This window comes from Esox lucius, chromosome 21, assembly GCF_011004845.1.
Source record: "Esox lucius isolate fEsoLuc1 chromosome 21, fEsoLuc1.pri, whole genome shotgun sequence".
In the NCBI taxonomy this organism is placed as follows: domain Eukaryota; kingdom Metazoa; phylum Chordata; class Actinopteri; order Esociformes; family Esocidae; genus Esox; species Esox lucius.
The window spans coordinates 17,172,090-17,194,844 of NC_047589.1; the positions used below are offsets into that span (position 1 = coordinate 17,172,090).

At 41.4% G+C, this 22,755-nt stretch overlaps 1 protein-coding gene across 2 annotated transcripts; it reads right to left on the reverse strand.

Moving 5' to 3' along the window:
- Window positions 1-127: 127 nt before the first annotated feature.
- On the reverse strand, window positions 128-22,640 carry snx7 (sorting nexin 7). Of its 2 annotated transcripts, none has more exons than XM_010891132.4 (9): window positions 22,386-22,640; window positions 15,536-15,673; window positions 15,276-15,386; window positions 15,013-15,171; window positions 14,266-14,464; window positions 12,965-13,164; window positions 12,597-12,683; window positions 8,322-8,474; window positions 128-680 (listed from the first exon to the last, which is right to left on the reverse strand). In XM_010891132.4, the coding sequence occupies exons 1-9, from the start codon at window positions 22,503-22,505 to the stop codon at window positions 600-602; spliced, it is 1,248 nt and encodes a 415-aa protein (XP_010889434.2). In that variant the 5' UTR covers window positions 22,506-22,640; the 3' UTR covers window positions 128-599. The 2 variants fall into 2 exon arrangements, with proteins under 2 accessions (XP_010889434.2, XP_010889433.2); XM_010891131.4 differs by having other exon boundaries at window positions 15,007-15,171.
- Window positions 22,641-22,755: the final 115 nt, after the last annotated feature.

Here is a 22,755-nt window from a genome sequence, read left to right on the forward strand (position 1 = left end):
ACAATCAATATTGAGACCAAACTATTTTCTCTTTCACTCAGCCATCATTATAAACTGCTGCTGCTTCACACAGATTCAAAAGCTCATCCATTTAGACTTCTATAAAACACCAATGAACTGGGCTAGCTTAATGTATCAATATATTTTATTATGACTTCTTCAAAAACCAACGTAATCCTTTACAAAATGGAGCAAAAGGTCAATAGTATAAAATGTCATTCTCTTCAGCTTTTTCTGTTATCAAAATACCATACGGAGTATTGTAAAAACAGGTAAACAATTGAAGTATTTCATTGTACCACTATGAAAGGCACTGTGTTGGATCCATTATCGTAGCTTATTCAGAATATCTACAATCGGATCTAGGGCTTTAATCTGGGAGCCCTGAGGCAGTGGCTGGCTAATCATGCATATTTAGAGATCTCTCACAGATACAGTGAGATGTATCAAAGTCAGTGCTACAGTGACTTAAAAGTGAAGCTTCACTGGAATGAGGAAGGTTAAAATCCAGGGTTCCTCTGGGTTGCGTCCGAAGAGCTCTTTGGTTGTTTGTCCCCCTGGGCAGGGTTGTGGGACTGGGAAGAGATGCATTTTGAGGCTTAGGAGGAGTCGTCTTTCTCTGCATCCTCGCTACCATCCATCCTCTGCGAGAGAAGGAAGGTCTCCCACACTGCCTGACACTGAGGGAGATGGAGAGAAAAACACCACATCGTCACCTGGACAGATAACAGGACATGCCTTTTTCTCATGAGGACCGGCGAGTGTGGTTATGTGCGCACGCACGCGTCGCACGCACACGCGTCTGTAAACGGGTTCTGTGAAGACCAGAGACGGTCGCTTTCCACACAGTAATACCTTCAGCTCTGCCGTCGAAACTTTCCAGAGTAATAGCTGTCCATTTAATGGGCGCTGTAAGTCAGACACACAGACGGGATCAATTTAGCAGCCAATTCCATTCACAGGCCCCGGCTGCTCTGTGGCCTCCTGTGATTCCGGTCTCATCTGTGTCACTTGCCAAGGTTGTGATTAATGTTCTGACCCAAACAGAGCCAAGCATCTCCTCAAACACCATAGCACCCCCCCCCCCCACAACCCCGCAAATCTTACCTAACCTACCGCTCCCCTCTCCTCTCCTCATTTCCCCACACCCACCCTAGCACCCGCTCAAACTCCTCCGTCCTCATCTGCCGTTCTTCCACACCCACCCACCATGATGACAGTGGCAGGCTCCAGCAGACTCCCAGTGGGCGGCCAGCTGACTGCCATGTCACTAATCATCATGACATCTTCACCCTCGGACACAAACGCCACCTGACCTTTACCCAGCAACCTCTCTGACAGCCAGGGACAAACAGAACAGACCGGAGCTGCCGTCCAGCCGAGGTTATACAAGCACAGGGACGGAGGAGATGTGGGCAGAACTAGCGTAGGTTCACTGGACACCAGCAGCATGCAGGGAAACATTGTGACTACAGCAAAATAACAACATTAATAACAGCCAGTGCTGCAATTTACCTGTCTGATTCCAGGCTGGAATATTAATAGGAGAGAAAATACAGACAGCAGATGACAGGACACACACACACACACAATGAAACAATGTCAGCTGATCTTCAAAACCCTAATAAAATCTGTTAACTTAAACAGCTAACCGTTAACCAGGTGTTTTGGAAGTAAATCAACAGCAACTGTAGCATGACAAACAAGGACCTGTCCTCAATAAGCACGTAAACAACTGAAGTGTAGAAAATGTGGCTGGTCGGTGCCCTTCCCAGACACAGATATCCACCAATCACAGGCAGTTATACACAGCTAATTGTCAATACGCACCCTTCCGCCGCCATGTCGCCACTGGTGTCAATCAGCCAGGTTCAACTGACAGGGAGTGTCTGTGTGTAGGTGTGTTGATTTGTGTGTGTTTGTTGTGTCCTACCTACCTCAGTGTCTGTGTGTCAATGCTCTACCAGTGATGTGTTCCTGACACAGGCTCATGTGACACCGGAGGTCATTTGTCTTGCATAACGGTGCCTAACACTAATTATGGAGTATGGAGTAAGAGCCGGCTAGCCTCGTTAGCCAGTATCTTTTCTCCTATCTTGCCACTAGGCTTCAGATATTTGGCCAGAGATCAAGTAAACAGAGATAATAAGGCATGGATGCACACAAAAACACACATACATACACAAATTTATACAATACCATTCAGAAGGTTGGAGGCACTTAGAAATTCTCTTGTTTTAGAAAGAAAATCATTTTTCATCCATTAAAATAACATCAAATTGGTCAGAAATACAGACCAGACATTGTTGATGTTTTAATTGACTATTGTAGCTGGAAATGGAATATCTACATAGACATACAACCCATTATCTGATACCTTGGGTCCTGTGTCCCAATGGCACCTTGTGTGCTGAACTTGCTAATCCAAGTTCATAATTTTAACAAACCCTTCACAGGTCCTGAACTGGATTAAATAGCACCCACAATACACCAGTCTCAGCAGTGAAGAGGCGACTTCAGGAAACTGGTCTTCTAAGCAGAGTTGCAAAGAAAAAGCCATATCTCAGACTGGCCAATAAAAGTAAATGATTAAGATGGGCAAAATAACACAGACACTGGACATAGGAAGATTAGGAAAAAAGTGTTATGGACAGAGAACGAAGTTTGAGGTGTTTGGATTACAAAGAACATTTGTGACATGCAGACCAAAATGAAAAAATGCTGTAGGAGTGCTTAACGACATCTGTCAAGCGTGGTGGGGGAAATGTGATGGTCTGGGGGTGCTATGGTGGTAGTAAAATGGGAGATTTGTACAGGGTAAAAGGGATGTTGAAGAAGGAAGGCCATCACTCCATTTTACAACACCATGCCATACTCTGTGGATGGTGCTTGATTGGGGCCAATTCCTCCTACAACAGGACAATTACCTAAAGCACAGCTCCAAACTATGCAATAACTAGGGAATTATGCAAGACTACTATTTAACTTGTGGAAGTGCTTCAGAAAGCATGAGGTGGTCCTTCAGGAAGCATCTCTTGATTACCTCAAGTAGAATGCCAAAGATCTGCAAGGCTGTAATTGGAGGATTGGCAATGACTATTTTCCACTACTAGTTTCCACACACACCCACCCACCCCCACACCCACAGGGCCCTGAAAATCGAAATTGCTTGCTCCCGTGCCCTAATCGTAACCCTAAACCTAACCTTAACTTAACCCTAATCTAAACCTAACCCTAACCTCAATAAAGTAACATTTATGCCTAAAATGTAGCTAGATGTAATGCCTAACCTTAACCCTAAACTTAACCAACAACGCCTGGACCTTAAAGAACCCTAAGTTCTAACTCTAAAACCAAAACCCTGAGCCCCAAAATGGCCCCACAAAGTAATAAAAACAAGCACACACACACCCACCAAGTCAAAATACAAGTCATGGACAAAGATTTCCTTAAAGTCAATACACAGAGAGTCGTAGAATCAACAAGAACAAATATGATAATTGTGTCAGATCTAGAACATCTCCTTCTTGGTATGTAAAACATTTTTTTTTTTTATCCATTTTGAAAACAACATCCTTGTCTTGAAGAAACAGGCTAGTTGCTATGGAGTCACCATGGCAATCCTCTGATGTTGCCGTCTGACAGTATTATGCACAGCTGCTCTACTGTATGCAGACAGGGAGGAATAGGCACTCTACATCTAACAACACAGTCTCATGCTGATTACAATACAGATATGTTCATAATAACCCCTATGCCCTCTCTTTTGTTTACATCATTTACTGCTATCTGTAAAACCAAATCTATTCTGGTTATATAAAGACGAGGACAGCACTGTAAATAACCGAGGTACAAGGTGACTGTGGAAATTGTGAAATTTGTGGTTTCACATTCGACTTACCATGTCTACTTTACTGTGAAGTAGCAGTCAGAGCACTCAACTATGACGTCCCCTAAAATATTTCTAAGGGTCGAACTCAAAGTGTGATCCAGCTTCGCAACTTCGGGTATCACAGTAGGATTACGGCCATACGAATATAAAATGTGACAGGGTAAGTTAGTCATAAAATACAGTACATTCTGTAAAATGGGTCTAAAGTATGTGCCCCGGGCAATGTGATTATTCACCCAGTCACGCACTGGAGATTTACCCCGCCCCTTTACTGAAGATGGATGGATGGATGATGACGTATTCCACCTGACTCACCTTGTACTTATTCCTTTCTGATCTCCCCATATCGCCCTCCATCATAACTAGAATCCAAATGCTTTTTCACAGATATGTAAAAACAGCCGGCCAGCTATAGAAAATGTTGCCACCTCGAGGTTTGAACCCAGGTCGCCCACATGAAAGACTGTGTCTTTAACCACTACCCCACGGAGATGTACATTTGCTGTATGTCAGTATAGCCTCTTGTCTCTATCCTGAACAAAACCTATTTTGCCACTGGCTGTTTTAATAGTTAAATGGCCATTCGTGAATGACATTGATACAGTTAAACTGACATTTCTTTCTAAGTTTACCTCCACCACAAATAGCAGCTGTATTGCGTTGTCCACTGGCCGTTTTAACAGTGTATTAGCCAGTAATAAGCTTTACCGGTATCGACAAACTTACTGGAATAGTCATAAGAATTGAGCAATTGCTAGTGAGTGTGCCAAAGCTATTTCATTTAATGGCATAAGAACGTATTTTATTTCTTTCATGGCAAAACAACTTTTTTCTTTCATTCATGAATGACATTTATACAATAACTATCAATAAAGGAGACGATAACTAACTTTTTCATCAAGTGAAAAGACAATAGAATCATGGAATCTACCAGAAATAATTAATAAATGTCATTGCTCTCAATACATTTGAACTTAAGACTTCCACATGAGAGGCACAGTCTTCAACCACTACGCGACGGCATTACACGTCGCTAGACTCCATTGAGGATTGTGTAAAACTGACTAACATTTCTTATTAAGTTTACCACCACCACAAATAGCGTCTATGAACTGTATGGCTTTTGCCACTGGCCGTTTTAACAGCTTATTAGCCAGTAATAGGCTTACTAGTATCTACTAACTTCCTAGGAATAATAAGAAGAATTGAGCAATTGCTAGCGAGACTGAAGATGAACTATTCCATGCTAGAAACAGTCGCAATATAACATTCTGCAGTTTCAGGTTTCGGTTTTAGCCAGCAAAGTAGTCGCCAATACGGAATAATTCACAGTGCATACTTTGCTTCGCCTGCGAAGAGATACGAACTTGGGACCTATAATTCACAAGTCCTCTGCTCAAACCACTACGCTATTTAACAAGAGTCAGTCAGTCACTCAGTAAGAGACATTCGCTCTATTTAGCCGGCTCAGCTTATGCGGTCTGGCAGAAAAATTATAAACTTCTCAAATAAACAAAACATTTGCCAATGGGGTGAGAACACTTCTGTAATGAGATTTTAAAAGGATGAAAACAAGCCTCGTTGTCAGACAACGAACTTGAACAAGCCTTATATTCTTGCCTGATTTTCTTGTTGAAAAATCTTATTCTGAGACTTTTTGTGTTTTTTTCCCAGAATGTTCTTCCTTGTTTTCCGAATGTTCTGTTTGCGTTACAACCAGAAAACAGAAAGCCTTTTTTGCAGGGCAGCCCTCTCACGGTCACCCATCCATCCCTGCTCCCCTCCTCCCCTTTATCGTCTCTCCAGGGGGGGCCAGGTTATTGCAGTGACTGTAACGTAGGGTGAGGAACTTGGGAAAGGTGGTGATGGGAGGGAGATTGGTCGGGAGGTACCATCGCACCCCTCATCCTGGATTCTCCCTTTTCAGTGTGGACCTCAAAGACTCTCCTCTTATTAAGGTCTCACTGACTTACATGAATCATTCACAAAGCCCACGGCCCATTGTCATCCACCAGACAGCTAGCTTCCAACCTGAATGAAAATAGCTACCAAACATCACAACTTATATCCCTGGCACAGATTGAAGAACCCTACAGTGCACTGCTTATTAAAGGCCTCCTCAGCTGAAGCAGTGCAGGAGAACAGACAGCTGTTGGGGACACTGACGGTCTTTCTTTGGTACACCAACTCTCCAGTGGGAACCACTCAGGACAAATGACCTGACATTATCTGCTAGCTGGCATAAACAAACCCATTTGTACTCTTTAAAGATAAATGGATGACAAGCAATTGAGATGTTCCTTTGCTTGCCTTGGTCTTGAGGAATCCCACAATGCACATTGTTTAATTAAATAACAATGTGGGAAAAACAATGATACTACCTTCAGGCCATACATGCAAACATTATATAAACAATGGGCTTATCTTTTATGGATCTTGCCTGGCTTGTTTAGACGAGACGCATTTCTCGCCGATAAGTTACTTGAAGCCATTTTCTTTTCAGACTACAGCATCGGAATAAATTAAAATGCCGCATTGCTGTCCTACAAGCGCAACAAACAAAATAAAACACAACACTGGCCTCCAGCTAACTCCTGATGTTCTGTCAAGAAAACATATTGAAAGAGTCTATTTTCAAAATGTCATCTCCGTAACACTATATGAATAGTTCTAGGTAATGGCTATCTAGTAGATATCAATACGTCAAAAATATAATCTGCAAATCTTGGATATAGGAGTATGCATGTAAAGTGTGACCTAGATCACATATGGTTTGCTTCTGAATATGCAGTTAACATGGATAGAAAGGTAGTTTCATAAATGTCAAATAATAATAAAAACAGATAATCAATCTAGATAACGGAACCTTCTGGATTCCAATATTACAACTATGAAGAGTAACGTGACATTCCAGTCATGTGACTATTGCTCACCAATATACCTTTTTTCCACATGAAGACCTCTCAGGACTGAGTTGTATTAAGACACTGGTCACATCTCCACTCATCACAATTGTCTAGAATACCGGTCTAGGACTATAACCTCAGGGCTGACCTCACAGGCCTGATGAAGACAAAGAAAACATTTATGTTTCACAAACTCGCAAGTCCCCCGCCTGAACTGCTTCATCGCTTGTTCCGGCTCTCTGTCCAGTCTCGCTCTACCTCACCAACTCTCCCCTTTACTCTCACACGATCCCGCTGTTCTTCTCTCGCCTCTGCCCCTCCCTCTGTCTGTAGAAATGTGTTTTCTGTGTTGGTTTAGGCCAACCTTGGGGCCTGAACAGTAAAATAAGTGTTTGTGTCACTATTTGGATTTTCAGAAACCCTCAGGTAGAAAAACATAAACAAAATAAGCATGGACATACAGTAACATAAGGATGACTTCCACTAAACTTTCTCATATTAAAATTGAGCAATGCAGTTAAACGTTTTGGTGACATTTTCCATTTTACCCTTGACTGAACAGATTCTGGTTTTCAGCTATGACCTGGAAGCAATTACGGTTGATTGCCATGCACATAACATATTTTTCCCCTTGCCTGCTCTGGGATTGGATCTTGCCTTTTGATTGTTGGTCAAAGGTACAGGTCAGCGCTAATCACTAGGCAATCGTTCCTGTTCAAAAGAACACTCTTAAAATTATGATAATGCCTTTTTTTGTTTAAAAGGTTCAAAAGTTCAGGCTCTTCAGGTGTTATGGACCTTTTGGCACCTATTATGTCATCAATATGAAATGATTATTATTAGGGACATGATGATTTAATAATAATAATAAATAAAACGAGACAATTAGGAAGAAAAGGGCTTCGAAACAGATCTGTCAGGCGCTATAAATATTTGTACTTAATCACATCACCACATTTAGGGTTGTTTAAAAGTGTAACTCTTTTTCAGGCATTCAGAAGAAGAAGCATAAATTTTAACTGGAAATAACAGCATTGACAACCTCATTAACTTACCATTTTTATGAGTGTGAATAAAAATGAAACCCTCCGCTGGCAGTATTCCAGAGTATACATGGACAACCATATTTCTGGCCAAATTGCATTAAATAACTTACGGTTTTACACCATCCCAAAAATATAAAAGAGACAACATAGTAAATTGCCACTATATCAACTGTATTGGTTCTAGATTTTAGTCTTTCCTTTTAGCTAAATGAATGGTTCTGGGACTTGCCTTTGACAGTCATATATATATATATATATATATATTCCACCTCACATTTTATTAATTCTACCTCACATTTTATTCATTCTTTCTCTCTCTTCTCTGCCTTTCTTGTCTTCTCTTTTGCTTCCTCTAACTCCTCTGTGCTTATACCAGTCACTGTCTCACCCCTGTCCCCTCCACCATTCAGTCTCAATTATTCAATTTAAGTTTCTATCCAACTCCCCCAACTATGTTACTGGAACTTTCCATCTTACCTTTTCGTAGTAGTCTATGTTCTTCTGTGCTGTGGTGATGAAGGCTGATTTGAGGTCTCCTCTCATGCATCTCTGCCATCGGCCCCAGTCCCCCTTCAGAGCACTGTTGGCCCACTCCACACGGTCTTCCAGTCTATCTGTCTCCTCCTTAAGCTGACCACACAAACACACACAAACACACCTTTAAATATTACAAGGTAATAACTATTTAATGTGTATTCAAACTCTACAACGTATTTGGGCATTCAACACAACAACTGGACATACAGAACACTTAATAAGCTGTCACCACAACACATCACAAGATATTGCCCCCCCAGCATGTTATTAAAGGGACCTTCGGAGCTTGAAATAAACCCACCATGCAGGGGCAGTGTTATGGTAAATGTAACATAATATATTTTTATTTTGGCATATTGTGCGCGCGTGTGTGTGCGCAGTATTTAAAACTGTCATTTTTCAAATCCTGGTGTGACAGCTGTTGACAGTTAAAAATAACAAAAGGCGGACTACATATCTGTATTTATTCAGCCTAGGTGCCTGAAATGTTGTAATCCAGTGAAGGTTTACAAAGTTAGTTGGCAAACTTTCCTTTTCAAACCACAGTGTACTTTGTGATAGAGATACCTCTCTGGGGGCCCCCTCGCTCAATACTGTTACTGCAGTTTTATTGATTCAGTAGCCAGCTCATCAAGGTCCTACCTAACCAGCCCTATGCATCACAGGCTGTCTCATATACAAACAAGCTTTCCCTCAAGAGAACAACTGTCTTAGTAAGTAGCCCTCAAATACATGACGGAGTACGTGAGCATACGCGCGCACCCACAGACAAAAACTTCAGTGACTGATGAATCCGATCAACAGGGGAAGAGCAGATAACACAGGGGGATAAGGGAGCCCTCCGAATTACTCCGCTCGGCTTGAGTCCTTGTGGTTGTTGACAGGCGGAGCTGATAAGGGTTGTGTGTCACTGGTGCACCGGCTCTGATCCTGTTTAGGAGGGGACCGTTGCGAGACTTGACGAGTGGTTTGCGTGCGTTCTGCGTGCGCGCGTCTTGATTAGCGGAGTTTGTCAAGTGAAACGTGGGACTGGTTGGGGAGACAGAGACAAAAGGGGGAAAGGCTTGGCAGCTGTGACTGGCTGTCTGGACTTGCGAGTCCCAGGTGGCCATGTGGACACTTCATTAGGAACAGGGACTCCTCCTTGATGTGATTACTAGGCACGCACTATACAAAGACTATCATGTAAATAGGCGCACGCGTGCGCATGCACACTCCAGTATTACTAACCTTGTGGGGACACAAATGCAGAACTTCCATGTTCCCTAATCGTAACCTCAATAGCATAACCTTTACACCCAAACTTAACCTACCCCTAAATTGGAAGCTTCACACTACAATGAACCGCCAAGCCAAAAAAATCTGTTTTTCCTGGTGGGGATGTCTCCACATGATCAATGTTTTCATGTTTACTTTACCTCCTGCTAACCTTTAGACCCCAGAAGGTAAGTCAAACATGTCCACACACGTTATGTTTTCCATAACTGCAGCACAAAACATACTCCTGCCCTTCTCAAATCATTACAAGGTGGACACAAAATGCAACTGCTTTTTGGCTGAAATGTCACTGCCCTCTACTGGTTAAAATATTACATTACAATTGCTTTGTTTGCTTCACAGTTCTTACTGCATCTTGGAAAGGATTTGAGAAAGACCTTTCAGTCCAGAGCTTTTAGCAGATGCAGATAGGCTAATGACAGTTTTCAGGCATTACTCAAATGTCTGTTTTTATTTAAGACCCATATCATCATATACAGTTAATAGTTAATTTCTATTATATAATTAGTCAATGCACATCTACATTCCATAACTAAAACACTGTTTTTTTTGTGCTTGACATGAAATTAATAAGTGTTTGGTCAGTCAAAGAGGGGACTGCAAATTGTGTTGTTGTGCAATTCATAAATGTAAGACAGCCGTTTACTAAATAAGATTTATGATTATTGTCATTGTGTCTACAGAACTACACAATGTAAGCTTCTCTCAGCTTGTTATTGTTTAACATTCAAGCCTGTCTCCACATAATTTCAGTCCTGAACAGGTTTTGTAAAAGACTTGTGTTTCAAAGACAGCCTTAAATTTTGCCCTAGGCTACAGTTAACATCTTCATTAATGCGATTTAGCAGATGCTCCTATTCAGAGTGAGTTACAGCAGTGAGTGCATGTACATTTTTCATACTGTTTTATATGAGCCTCACACGGGAATCAAAGCCACAACCCTGGCAATGGAAGCGCATTGCTCAACCAAATTAGCAACGCAGAACCAGGTTAAACGTTTTTTGCTCTTTGAGGTAGCAGTAATTCTTCTTCTTATTATTATTAATTATGTATAGTGCAAACGAACTGAGAGGGCCAAACGAAGTTCAATCTTGTGCATCTGCGTGGGCAGGCATTCCTTCTGGTGGACAGTCCTTGAGGACATCCGTCTGCACAATGTGAACATTGGTAATGACAGAACATATTCAGTTGGTAATGACATAAATTAGTCCATATTTCAACTAGTCAGAATGAACGTGAAACACACATTACTGATTTAGAAAAGTATTTTCCCATCTTTTGATAGTTGAAAATACACAAGCCACTTATGTCTGTTTGGGATTATGTTGTTATGACACACACACAAGTTTGTACAGCTACCCTCATGGGGACCAGAAAATTGCATGTTCCCTTGCCCTAAACTTAACCCTAAACCTAACCCTAACCATAACCCTAACCATAACCCTTACCCTAACCCTAACCTTAACCTAACCCTAACCTTAACCTAACCCTAACCTTAACCCTAATAAAGTAACATTTATGCCCAAACTTTACCTCGATGTAATGCCTAACCTTAACCCTAAACTTAATCAACAACGCCTGGACCTTAAAGAAATCCCAATTCTAACTATAAAATCAATTGTAAGTTTGACCCTAAACCTAAACCCTGAGCCGGAAATTGACTTTTGCCTCACGGGGACCGGCAAAAGGTCCTAATGAGGTCAATTTTTTCTGGTTTTACTATACTCATTGGGACATTTGGTCCCCATTCGTTCAGTAAGACCTAACACACACACACACACACACACACACACGCACGCACACGCACGCACGCACGCTTTTAAACAAAACCATCAGATGCTTTCACTGTGCTGTCATCAGGAAACTGTCTGAGCAAGGTAACTTTTGCTGCCCTACATAATTGTAATATGCAGAAAAATTTACTCAGGCTTGAATATCTTGTTTCCTTGAATGAGTTCAAGGTGTGGCTGGAAATGAGTCAGCTTATGATGTATGATTTAGTCCTTGGAAAATGCTTTGTTAAAGGTGGCTGCAGTATTTATATTTTATAATCTATTGAATCTTTGTTTTGTTTTATCGCGATTGAAATTTTTGTCATACATACAACGTGTTGAGTACATGGCCATTTATTGTTAAGCATTCCAAGCTCTTACTGAATTGTGTGTTTAATTAAAGGTACGTTATAAAATACATTTTAAGTAAACTGTGTAAGAAATAATAATTAATTAATAATTAATAATTAAGAAATCATAAAATTTGCCGAATCATATTATTTAAAACTGGAATTTCAGCAAAAAAAACAGAGGGTGTTTGCTCTCCAGAAACAAGGCTGGAGAGTCCAGACACAGACAGATGTAGACTGGGAACTGCTACCAAGGCACATGTTTTGCACTCTGAATCACACAGCACTGGAAACCTTGCAGAAGGCCATCAGTCAATTGTACATCAGCTCTAGAATACCAGGGTAAAAAGGTTGCTGCTAAGCCAGGAGGAGCTCAGGGACGCATCAACAATACAGCAACTCTCCTTAAAAGTTCATATCCCTGTCCTTTAATTTGATCCAATTAACACCTGTCACTGGTACTTTGATGTAAAATGTCAATATATATGGGAGTTTTTATTACGTAGTGATTATCCAGGCTATATTCCACAATATTTACCATCCAGCTTCCAGAAGTGTGTCATGAGCTTTAGACGGACGTCCTGAACTATCTGGAGATATTTAGATAATCCTGGCAGGCTTTTTCAGATATTGCAAAAGCTCCTCCTCAGGCTTAAGACAGCTTGGGTTTTGAAATGAGAAGACAAGGAGGCAGCTGATGCTGTCTGGTTCACCACAGCTTTATTACTCCTAATCTCCAGGAAATTGCAAGGAAGCATCATGTAGGGCCGGGTGGCTTACAGAAGGCCAAGGTAAAGAGTCAATATTGCACTTACTGCATCTTGGTCAACTTTCTTGGTGGCAAGCGCTTCGTTCTTCGCTTCGAATTCCGCCTGGATGTTATCCCGCCGTCTCAACACCGCCTGAAAAAACGGGGGGAGCGGGTAGAATCTACGGTTGATCACTGGCAATTGTTCACCTACACACACCGTGCAGAAAGTGTCTTTGTTTATTTACGTAGGTTAACTTATTACATCTAGATTATGGGGGCGATTTATATCAAAGGAAATCAAGGTTTTATAACAAAATACATGTGGGTTTACCATACTCTACATAAGAGGCTGGGGATGTAACTTAGCCTAATAATACTCTGTTTAACACTTCCGACACATCCATTCCTGGCCTGCTGTTTGGGCTGTCCTACCTTGAGAGACTCAGAACACAGGACATACTCGTGCAGAGTGGGTACCAGTGTGTCTGACAGCTGATTGACCTGTTCCTCGGTCTCCTTACAGCACCGCTCTATGCAGCCCGCCACTCCTTTCAGTGGCCCCACCAGCTCCTCCTCGGAGCCCGACCACAGGGTGTAGATGGGGCCGAACTCCTTGAGCTCCCCCAGGTACTCTGAGACACAGGCAGGGTGCAATTACGACGGCCGACAGCGGTTTTCTTCAACAGAAATCCGAGATCGTCCCGGTGACGTTAGCTAGAACAGCCCATGCGCGGGAACGCACTGGTGGATCTAAGTGTCACACCAGGCTGCAGATGTCCAGGATGACAAATCAAAAGCACGAAAAACTGTTGGCCACTTGCACATGGTTGTAGCAACTTAAAAAAATTTTTTTTAAAAAGATGTCGCTTTTCCTACTGACTTGCCAAATCACAGTCTCCGCCCTTAAGAAGTTTTCAGAAGCATCGCATTGGTGCATCTCTAGGTTAAAACGACTGTGACCGAGATGCAGATATATGTACGGTCAACTACACCACCCTCAATGGCAGATGAGGTACTTTTGGGCCTCGTTAACTGGGCATCAATTTCATATCAGAAGAAACCCAGTTATGTGATTGAGGAACAGCTATCCTTGGTTACACCAGTTCAGTATCAACATTTAGCTACAGCTGTTTGATTAAGGGTTGCGTTTAGTCTAAAGTCTTCCTACAACATCACTACGTACAAGCTTAGTCCAGGCCTATAATGTTAAAGGTGTATAACTCTGTGCTTCATTTAACGGGATAGATTTAGATGCTTTCATTCTGGAACCAATTTCTCAGGATTTGGGCGTACTTCTTAACTGTTTGCAATGCAAACACATTATTAAAAGTGACCAGAGTTGCCTCTGTTATGGTTTTGTACACTCCTTAAATACATAAAGTGAAAATGTTGAATTAACAGTAACCAAAAAACTAACAAAAACAAACATAAAAGGACTCCGTAGCACAGACGACTACAGTTGGTGGCGTTCAAAAACCATAAAAACAGGACAGTCAGAGTGGAAAAGTACAGCAATAAATATGCATTATTTCATTTCATGTGCAGATTTATAAAGTATATAGCCTGTGGGATAAATAGTTCATACATCGGTTACACTAACATTAGATGGAAAGTCTGAAACGACAACCTGAGGGGAGGATCCAAAGGCCAACTAAGGAGGACACAAAGGCCAATCTAGGATGCGGCCTTCTCTCCTCACCCCGTGCTCCCTCTGTCTGCCAGGGCACGTTTACCTTTCTGCTCTTTGACGATCCTCTGGGTGACTTTGTCCAAGGAGCTGATCTTGTTGCTGAAGGCCTCCACATACAGCTGCATGGCAGTGAATTCCTCTGGTCGGTTCTTCACACCTCTTACAGAGTTGGCCACCGCTCGCACAGTTTCGCCCATCCTGCTCAGTAAACCTGGACCCTGCTTCTTATAAGACGCCAGCTCCTAACAGGGATGCACAGGCACACCTGTGACATTCTGGCAAACACTAGCGGTGGTCATCGCTTCGCGAGAGGGACTCACACACCCAGTAAGCAATACCGTGGGAACAGCTCAGGGACAAACTTGTGCAGTACGGTCTACATACAACTATCCATACAATGTCACATCGACCTTGAATGCACAGAATGTTTCAGCAACCTAAACTATTTTGACTAATGGCAACAACCTGATAAGAAACATTCACCCTCAAACTAAGACCCATTGGTTCCTTTTTTCATTGACACCCTAGGGCCTAACATCATTTCATGACGCAACCAAGTTTAGTCAGTGTTGGCTTAACTTGACACTCTTACAAACGGCTAAGTGGTGACATGCTAAAAACATTGGTATGTATGCGCGAGTGTGTGTGAAATGTGAACACGCGGCAGTGTTGGACTGTGTAATATGTGCTCTAAGTTAGCAATGTGTGTGTACATTGAGAAGGTCCCAGTGGGTGAAGTAAACGTTCAGTGTGGGTTTGCTACACACAATGTCTGCTTCCTTACCCACACCTGAGCAGTGAGGAAGACTTTGAAGTCTTCGCTGCAGGACAGAATGGGGTGATCCGCAACACGGTTGAGAAACCTGTGCAGAGCATTCTTCCGGGTCTCGATGAAGTCACCATTGAACCTCTCCACCATTCCCTTCACCACAAACTTCTCTGGCAAAGGCTACGGACACGAAGGATTTAAAAACAGAAAGCTCGTAAGTATGTAGAGCGGCAGATCGACGTTGCTGTGTTGAACAGTTACTGGGCAGGTCAGAGACTACATACGTGAACGATGAGAGTGGGGTGGGCCTCCTCCAGTTTCCCTTTAAGCCAGAGGAAGTCTTGGTAGCGCCTGCGGACTTCATACTCAGAGTTGTCAAATTCACTCCTTGTGGTCTGTTGGGGAACCAAAGAGAGGGAAACACATCAAAGACCTGATGATATCCATCCTATAGGCTGACTGGATGCACATTACGTGAAAGGTTATACAACAACTCGAGTTGAATATATCGAGGACAATGAGCATGCACACAAACAACCCTCACTTTGGTCAGAACTCTATAGGTGATGAAGGTCTCAATGGCAGTTATATGACTCTCTGGGTTGTCCACGGTGACAAAGATGTCTTTAAAGTCACTCGCCTCTTCCTCCTCAAACTCGAAGGCACTCCCGCGAGTCGCTTGCTAGAAAAACAAATCATAAAGGGCAGAACAGATGTGGATAATCCAGAGGAACAGAACAAAATATCCACGAGAGACTACATTAAATACCATACAGCAGTGAAAATATTGTAGAGTATAAAATATGCAACACAGTCTTGTAATGTTATGAACATCTGTGACTAGCTCCACCTTAAATAGAAAAATGGGATTTTGACAACAACCACTCATTGCATTAAATATAATTTTACCTCAGAGAAATGAAGCCAATCATTATTCCAACTAATTTGGGCAGTTCTAAAGTATTCAGAAAACATTCAATGAATATAACACTGAACTTCTAGTTTGAGCCAACCATCTTTCTACTAATTAGTCATTTGTTGTCTTTTGGGTGTTGGGGTACTTTGGGTAAGCAGAGAGTTAAGGGTTTGATGCGCTGTCATAGAATATCAAAGGCTTAGTCACAGAGATGCATTCAGAGTGATTTGCAAAAGACATAGCAACAGGTGATGAATAAACCTCTGGACAATACTGTTTGAATTAAGGCAGTTACACAATGTGTCAACTTTGACATTCATCTAAATTGTATTAAAATAAACTTTCTCTGACTTATCATAGAATGCAAGGTCATCCTGCATTCGGTACTGAAATTAGGTCTGTGACAAACCAACGAGTCGACATGGAGACAGTACGTACCTCTCAAAGGTCAAGAAAAAATAACCAATTCTGTGTTCTTCTGTAAACAACACTGAGGTAATTGTTCAGACAAATTTGGTCTGGTCTGTCCTTAGAAACGCTATACTCAAGCTGATGTAATGTTGAATTTGATTAATTTAACCAATTGTTAAACATCATGATGCAAAACATGGTATAAAATCGATTCACCAGAAAATATGAGAAAATATTAATCTAAAGGTTTTTTGCCCCAGATGTTTTGTCTTGTCTGGTATGTATGTGCACGTCTTTGTCAATAAAGTACCTCATACTCTGGAAGCCAACCTGAATTTTCTTCATTATTGACCTCCCTGCAACCTTTAAAAAGGTGATCAGGAGCTGGATGAACTGTAGCTCTCAAATGCACTTAAGTAAATCTTTATTTACTAGATGTTTAAGTAAACAAACCAATTCAACTTTTCACCCTCATTGGGTGACTTGTAAAACAGAGCTGACCAAAGGGTGGTCAATCACTGGTCAAAAAGAGAAACGGCCAATTAGACCAGGCTTAAAACACAAGATAAAACAAACTGCATCCGTAAATCGCCCATCATGACTCATGCGGTTCTTTTCTGGTGTGTTCTCAAGTCCAGAAATTGATCAGATCCTTCAGGCGTACTGAAAGGCTGCTGAGTCTACATTTCTCAGACGGTCGTCCCTGAAGCCTATAAGATCCATGCTCTGAAGTCATAGATATGAACCAAAGCCCAGATGAGCGCTGTGGTGGAACATTGGCTCTCGGTTGTACGGTACAGTCTATAAGTTTGGGCTGAGTGTGCGCTCAGATTATTCCTGGCTGGGCTATGGACTGTTTGGATTCAACCCTGAGCCTTGCCAGCGCCAGAGGAGACTAAAGGAGGGAGAAGTGATGGGGTTGGAAAAGGTCACATTAACTTTTCATGCACATACACATTTTCCGCTGCAATTGCTAGCATATCGTATTCACACCACAGTTTCTGTTAGGCTCCTCCAGGCCACGCGAGCATGAAAATGATTTTTGACTCCCCAAGTAGGCCACAGAGATTTACAAGGACAATGCCCATTTTCCTCGTTAACTTCAGACCTAAGGGTCAAAGCTGTTGATGGTTCCATGCCTTGTTGCACCTGGGCTAATCAGTTATGGACTTGTAATTTAATTTCCCTATATTCATACGGCATACACATATATGTAAATTAGACTAGTGGTGCCAAAAAGATATTTAATGGCAGGCTCCTACCACATCTACTACTAAGATGGAGAATTTACTTGGGTGAGAAATATGGCGAACCGGTCCATTGTAACCCATGTATGCCCACATCCGTTGAAAAGCAATGCCTCTATTTAGGAGTTGTCTCTAGACCTTTATCCCAATTTCTTTGAAACTGACATGCGCAACAAGCAGAACAAAATAAACAGTAGTACATAGACAATGAACAACTCTTTAGGAAGCACTCCTATTCAAATCAAATCTTTCTCCAAGATGCTATATAGCATTTTTCTGTGTTTCTAAGGTGAAAATCTTACTAATGGCTCATTTAAATAACGTGCTTCCGGAAGGTGTCTAATATATATTGTAACTCCAGCTTTAGGAAATTGTGATATGGTGCCTTTTTCTTGTGGCCTCGATGACCTGGCTTCCCCACCACTAATCTGGAAATCCACTGCCTGACGAGTAGAATATGAGGCTTGTAGTTCAAAGAAAAAGGCAATGTAACACCCCATAAAGCATTTTGGGAAATGTTTTGGCACAAAATGGAAATATGTCTCTGTAAAGCAAGCATTCATCAAGGTTTCACAGTACTTATTATAGGTTTCTCTCTTCCACAGTTAGTATGAAAACCAGCAAGGTTACAGGCTATGCTGTGTGACCTGGTTTACATATTAAACATATTATGACCTTTAGATCGAGAGCAACTGTGCCCTAAAAAACAAATAGGAGTTTTATGTCACAGCTGATGAGAAACATAAAGGAAAATCCCCACACAACAAAATGTAGGCTATATTGGTATGGTAACAATATTCACCTCATTCCTATATGTACCTTGTAGTGACATGAACACTGCTAGAGCAGTGGAGCAGCAGCATGGACCCAATTCAAAGCCAAGCTGGCTGCTCAATTGCGTAAGAACATTCAGTAAAGATATACTCCCTCTGATTTTGCAGGGAAGCTTCAGGTTGTTGTGGAAAGGTGTTGACATTTGTTTATGCCACCCTAACATAGCAGGTAAGTAAACCCATTTTCAATGAGGACAGGACAACCAAGAGAACCGTATACACAACGTAAAAAAAAAATATGGAAATACAAATAAGCAATACCTACAAGGGAAATAGACATCAAATCCCATTTTATTCAGCAAGACATGTCCACAGTTTGCATGATTCAGCAAGTGCATGGACCAGACAACAGCTTGAAGTGTTGGCTTTAAGGCGTGATTAAAGTGTAAAGATAACAGTCAGTGGCAGCAGAGAACTGAAACAAGCGAAGGCCAATAGAAAGTCTGGGTTTGACCAGAGGTAAGTAGCTCAAGGGAATTGGTAAAAGGGACTAAATTAACTAGTAAGTAAATAAGTCGGTCCCTGTGTGTCTGGCATTGCATATTTACAGTCATGTGAAAAATAAGTACACCCCCTTGAATTTGGACATATGGACATGTAATTTTCACTTCAACACTATTGACAGAAAACTTATTGTAACGGCCTATCAACTACTTTTTTGCAGTACTGCTTCAACTGTCATGTGTGAGGGCTTTCTTGCATGCATGACCACAACATTTCAATATGATTGAGATCTATAAAGATTCCAGTTCTTCTTTTTGAGCCATTCTGTTGTAGCTTTGCTTGTGTGTTTTGGATCATTGTTCGGTCACAAAATCTGTTTGCGGTTGAGTTTTGTTTTTGCTATATCTCTGGTAAGTTAGTGCTTTGTTTTTGCTAAAAATGGCATCGTGTCACTGCAGCCAAATAACTTGTTTGACTTCCCTGTCCAGAGTACACAGTCAAGTAATAGTCTTTACCCTGGTGTTGTCTGGCAAATGTATGTCATGTTTATACTTTATTTTTGAGAGTGGAGGCTTCTTCCTTGGTGACCTATCATTAAGGCCACATTTGTGCAATCTCTTTGGGACAGTTGACTCCTGCACTTATTGTGGCTAGAGAAGCATGTAGATCCATAGATGTTATCCTGGGGTTCCTAGAGATTTCTATGAGTTTATTGAACATTTGGTGGGATGACCCAAATGGATTGCCAATTGTCTGGAACTTTCTCCATGTGTAGATGATTTGTTGGACAGTGGAATGATATACTTTCAACTGTGTGGAAATGGCTTTGTAACGCCTCTCAGAATCAATAATCTTTCTTCTGATGGGCCCTAGATAGGAGATAGGCCTTTCGATCTGGGCGTGATGTGTTACCACACACCCATATGGTTAATAACAAACCAAGTTGCTAATGTCTATGCAGGGCTGGACCCTTCCAAGTTAAACTCTCATGATTTTCTAATAATTTACATCTATTTTGGTGTACCTGATTTAAATTCTAGCCATTTTATATTGTGATAAAGGCAAGGGTGCACTAACTGTTTTTGTGTGTGTGTTGTTAGATTGGATTTCCTTGGTCAATCAATATGGTAGGAATTTAGCGCAAATATCCATGTGTAGAAAACAAAAACAAATTTGAGGGAGTGTACTTTTTCACATGATTGAATAATAATTCAATAATTTAGCACACATTTAATTTTCCAGGTTTTAAGGAGGGGGTGACCGTCAAAGAACACAAGCCGGATGTTATTAAAGCTATATTGTAGGGGGGAAAGGATAGTTTTATAAGCAGCAGGTGTGGTGCTCAAACAGCACCACAGACAGAACACTGCAGAATTCCATTCCTTTCCTGCAGAATTTCAGATGTTTGTATTGAGAGGTTGAACAGGCAGGTAATAAGAGGCTGAGACAGAAAGCCTTAGTAAATAGGGGTTGAGGTCAGGAATTGAATATGATTGCACGTCACACAGTACATACTTGTTAATGTAGCGGTTAAACTGTTACAGAATGCTAATACACTATCACTTGCAATACATGTTGCAGCGATTCACTGGTACGTATCCAATGATGCGGGGTCTCGCGCACCTGCCGCTGTATAACAGACCTGGCATCCCTTTCTCTGGCGCTGGGACTGCATGTCCAAAAATTAAAAGACATGTAGCTTATTCATTTAAAAAATGCTTTCCCCAAAAAAACCAATATGCCTAATTAATTTGGAACTGGTCAGTTCAAGTAATGCACAACGTAATTACCTGCTATAGCTATAAGATTTTAGCATTGTCTTTGGGGTCCCTGGGCAGCACAGGTTGTCACTTACCACAGGGCAGCTATGAAGACTGAAGCTTCTCTGAACAGGCTGGTATTCCAAAAAAGAAATGGGCAAAACGGGCATGTTCAATCCGCACAAATTGTAGCGTGATTGGGACTCACTATGTATTTTCAGTTATAATCCATTTTACTCAGGTCTGTGATGGAAATGTAGACTGCACGTTTGTTTTAGCGTTTTGTTACTTCACATTTCTTGAGGTCAGTTTCTTAATATCATATCGAAATACAGGAAGATGTCACCCAACACTAGACTGTAGTGGTCTTTGGTAGGGTCTTCCTTAAAGGTGCACATTTAACACAGACCAGGCATCCTCAGCAGAGGAGATTGATTTTAAGCTGGTGTACAGATGCCAGGTTGTGTAAGGCCTGCTCATGACCATAGAACTGAGTCCGCTCTATAGAAACCCTGCTTTTTGCTGTCAGCAACATTTAAACATTTACAAAATTGTTCTGCAGGATTTAAAAAAATAAATAAATTATTATATTATATTATATTATATTATATTATATTATATATATATATAATTTCTACCTGGATTACCTGGGGGGAGGGGGGGGGTATTTTTAACAAGTTTCCTAATTGCGATGGACACATTCAATTCTCTTGCTGGCAAATGGAAGCCATAAACATTATACGCTTATATTTAAGCTGTCAGCACTACCTGTTCATGTTGTGAAGGACAATAACAAAGTGGATGTGTATGACTTAAATTGCAATGTTGTACCAACAACTTTTTATTAACCTAAACAAACCCTTCAGCATGTACATTACATGCTGAGGATGTCCTAGGGTTGTATAAAATACAGGTTTACCCAGCTGTAGGCTATCCACACAGTTTGTTTGTGATTACAAGGAACTTCGTATTGTGTGAGTATTTAAGTCCCTCAACTTTTCCGTATCTGGTGGATCTAAAAACGTGGCACCATTTTTGCTGTGAAATTAAAATTGACCACAGGCCATGAACAGCGTGCCCAACTTGGTGTGGACCTGAAATTATGTGTCTGTGTCGGTAGGACAGCAGTTTTATCATTGTGCTTCCATTACGCTTCCTGTAATAACACTGAAGCTACTACAGTGCAATCAGCAGAATGCATTGCCTCTCAATTCCAGTGGCCTAACAGCGATAAGCAGAGCAAAACAGTAGGGACAGCAAACTGAAACAGGTCGAACTGCTTTGTCCCTCTCCCAAATCTAATGGCACCATGGCATGAGATGCTACATTTCTAAATGTAACTGATTCTTCTGTTAGTCAGGCCGTATGACAGATGAAACAATGTAGCCAGTTATCTTGGCAACCCAAGTTTCATCCTGTAAGGATCAGGCAAAACACAGGTTGGCCAACAAGAGTTTTGAAATATTTATAGACAACACGATGAAGCAGCCATAACGATATTTGCATGACCGCCCCTGATAGATCACCTTTAACTAACGACAACAAGAATAGACATTTGCAGATAATTTAAAAAGCTGATGAAATCCAGTTTTACAGTTTTGTAGGCACATGTAAACAGATGCAATTAGCTGTTCATTCATGTAGGCGACTTGAAAAAAATCTGCCCGAATTTAATTGAGTTGACTGTCAAATCTATCCACGTAGCACAGCGTAACGCACCAACTCAGTTCACCATTCGTTTCACTTCAGCAGCCTATCGATAGGCTACAATGTTTTTTGTTACCTTACTGAAAACTTCTAAGTCGTCGTCCTCGTCTAGATCTAACATCTGTCCGGAGATGTCGGCTGCCATTGTGTTTGTTTGGTTTGGGAACACGGCGGAATCCACGATAGTTCCACTCATAGCTGGCCAAATTTACAACGATATTGTAGGAGACGGAGACTTCATATAAGCAGTCTGTTGTGCTGAAAAGCAACTTCAGAACTAAAGGAAGATGAGCTACTGCGCAGAAACGGAAATACTTGGCATGTGTCGTTCCTGATAGAACGATTCTCTTTTAGTGTAGTTTTCAACTGAATCGCATCGTTGAAAGACGCTTTAATTTGGCTCAGTGACTTCATACCGTTGATTAGACTGCTTCGCTTGCGATTGT

Excerpts from the sequence above, each read along its gene's own strand:
- snx7 (XM_010891131.4), bottom strand. The coding sequence starts at position 22,505 with ATGAGTGGAACTATCGTGGATTCCGCCGTGTTCCCAAACCAAACAAAC. Across the intron at positions 15,387-15,535 it reads CCTATAGAGTTCTGACCAAA|ACCACAAGGAGTGAATTTGA; the intron begins GTGAGGGTTGTT and ends GTTCCCCAACAG. Across the intron at positions 8,475-12,596 it reads AGAAAGTTGACCAAGATGCA|CTTAAGGAGGAGACAGATAG; the intron begins GTAAGTGCAATA and ends TTGTGTGGTCAG.